Here is a 2206-nt window from a genome sequence, read left to right on the forward strand (position 1 = left end):
ATATGCATGTGCCGCGAGCATTTGCAAACATACTGCAAATGTGCTCCCCGCACACGTTAGTGAAAACAGCCTGAATGAATGTCACAAACACAACGCAGATAAGTGTTACGTCCTTTCAGTGTAATTTCACGGCGTTCAGCGACGAATTTAATCAACTGCATGCTTGTGCGCGACGAATAAATACATGAAGAAAACATACCCACGTGGAGCGGGTGTTTTTTTGCATTTTGCGAACCGATGCAAGAATCCCGGGTCCAAAACGTGCGGAGGATTAGTAGACTACGTCCGATCATGGGCATACAAAGATGCTTGCTAGCGGCAGCTGGCGGAACCCTGCGCGAACTGCAGACATAAATCGGGTCGTTACGATCCGATGACAGCACTACGCTTGCATTACCGTTTCAGCTGGATTGACCCAGTTCCTACATACGAAAAGCACCACTGCTACGCGAAAGGCGGTGTGGGAGAGGGCGCACTTGACCACTGACGTCATTTCTCAGCTGAGAATTTCAAGGCATGGCGCGCCACGTAGCCAACTGCTAGTGCTCTAGCGCGGAACATGCACTACTTTCGAAAGCTGGCGGGGGCGCCGACAGCAGTTTCCCCAGACACCAACAAATACAGAATACAGACATGGCGAGGAACACGCTTTTATTATAAAAGAAACATATCTGCGATGCATGAAGATTGTGGCAGTATTTACAAGATAAAATAGCACTCATAATTTATCAAGTTCATGGAGTCTTCATGCATGGTGAAGATGAATATTTACAGATGCGTGTTCTCCGGGTGGCCGGCACCGGTTGTGACATGAGGATGAGTCTTCAATGAACATGAGGGGGTGACGTAGTTGGGAAGCGCCTTACGTGCAAGGCTTCTCGTAGCCGCACTGCGCTTGTGATGAGGGCGATGGATGGGAGGGACGATGAGAGCGCCATAGCCGCCGTTGAGATGAGTGGGCGGTCAGCTTACTTCTTCGCTACCGCCTTCTTGGGGGTAGCCTTCTTTGCGACCTTAGGCTTCTTTGGAGTCTTCACCTTCTTGGGAGACTTTGCCTTCTTCGCAACCTTAGGCTTGGCAGCGGCGGCCTTGGGCTTAGCTGCTTTCGCTGTCTTGGGCTTGGCGGCCTTCTTGGCGGGAGACTTCGCTGCCTTAGGCTTTGCCACCTTCTTCGGTTTTGCTGCTCCGGCCTTCTTGGGTCCACGCTTAGCGGGAGACTTCTTGGGGCCAGCTGCAACTTTGTCAGCGAGCCGGAAGGAACCGGACGCACCAGTCCCCTTGGAACGCTTCAGCAGACCAGACTGCACGGAACGTTTCAGCGCGATCTTGAGGTGAGTGTTGACCACCTTGCTGTCCTTGCCGACGTCGAAGTGGCTCATGATGTACTTGTGGATGGCCTGACGAGAAGAACCGCCACGCTCCTTCAGGGCCTCAATGGACTTCTTCACCATCTCTGTATACTTGGGGTGGTTGACTGGCTTCTTCGCCTTCTTGACACCACCTGCCGCGGACTTGCGACCCTTGGCCTTGGGCGTCGCTGGAGCTGCGGGCTTGACCTCGGCATCAGACATAACGGGAGCTGGAAGAGTATCCGTACCTGAACGGTAGGAGGGCGACAGGCACAGAGCAAGCGGAACGAAACACGTCCGAACACTACGGGAGCGAGAGAACGAATGAAAACTGGTGGGCGGAGCGGCCGCTTTTATAGGCAGCGCGCGGACGTCGCGGAAGACTACAACAATATCTCGTGCTGCCGAGCGCCGCAAATGCCGCCGCTCGAGTTTGAGATTGTGTTTGTTGCACCGAAAAAACAGTTGCTGGCGCTTCGCCCGCTCGTTCCATTGCTGAAAAACTTAAAGAGCCTTGTAGTAGGGCTATCTGACGAAGCTTGTGCAAAGTTTCACCGTGCTGGAACGCCGGAAACTTAGTAAATAAAGAGTTTTTCGACACGCCGGTGGCGGCGAGATTGTGCTAGTTCCTCAGTTCGGACCTCGATATTCGAGTCTAGTAGCGTCGGACCGGCCGAAAAGCATTGCACAATAAAATTCAATGATCCCTCTACAGGTTTTGTTTATTTGCCTTGTGTAATACAGCGAGAACGCAGCGTGAGGAGCGAGAGAAAATTGCCGGGGAAACACAAATTTGCTCCGAACCGCCATGTTGACTGCTTCGCTGGCCGTTGCCGACGTTCGCTTTTTTCGCGTTT

General features: G+C 52.8%; 1 protein-coding gene across 1 annotated transcript; it reads right to left on the reverse strand.

The window, feature by feature from the left end:
* Positions 1-634: 634 nt before the first annotated feature.
* LOC146189436 (histone H1.0-B-like) lies at positions 635-1683 on the reverse strand. Its single transcript, XM_084604253.1, has one exon. It carries the CDS (start codon positions 1569-1571, stop codon positions 969-971), a length of 603 nt encoding a protein of 200 aa, XP_084460379.1. The 5' UTR covers positions 1572-1683; the 3' UTR covers positions 635-968.
* Positions 1684-2206: the final 523 nt, after the last annotated feature.

Source organism: Amblyomma maculatum, chromosome 5 (genome assembly GCF_055883805.1).
Source record: "Amblyomma maculatum isolate TAMU_Amacu chromosome 5, ASM5588380v1, whole genome shotgun sequence".
Lineage (NCBI taxonomy): Eukaryota > Metazoa > Arthropoda > Arachnida > Ixodida > Ixodidae > Amblyomma > Amblyomma maculatum.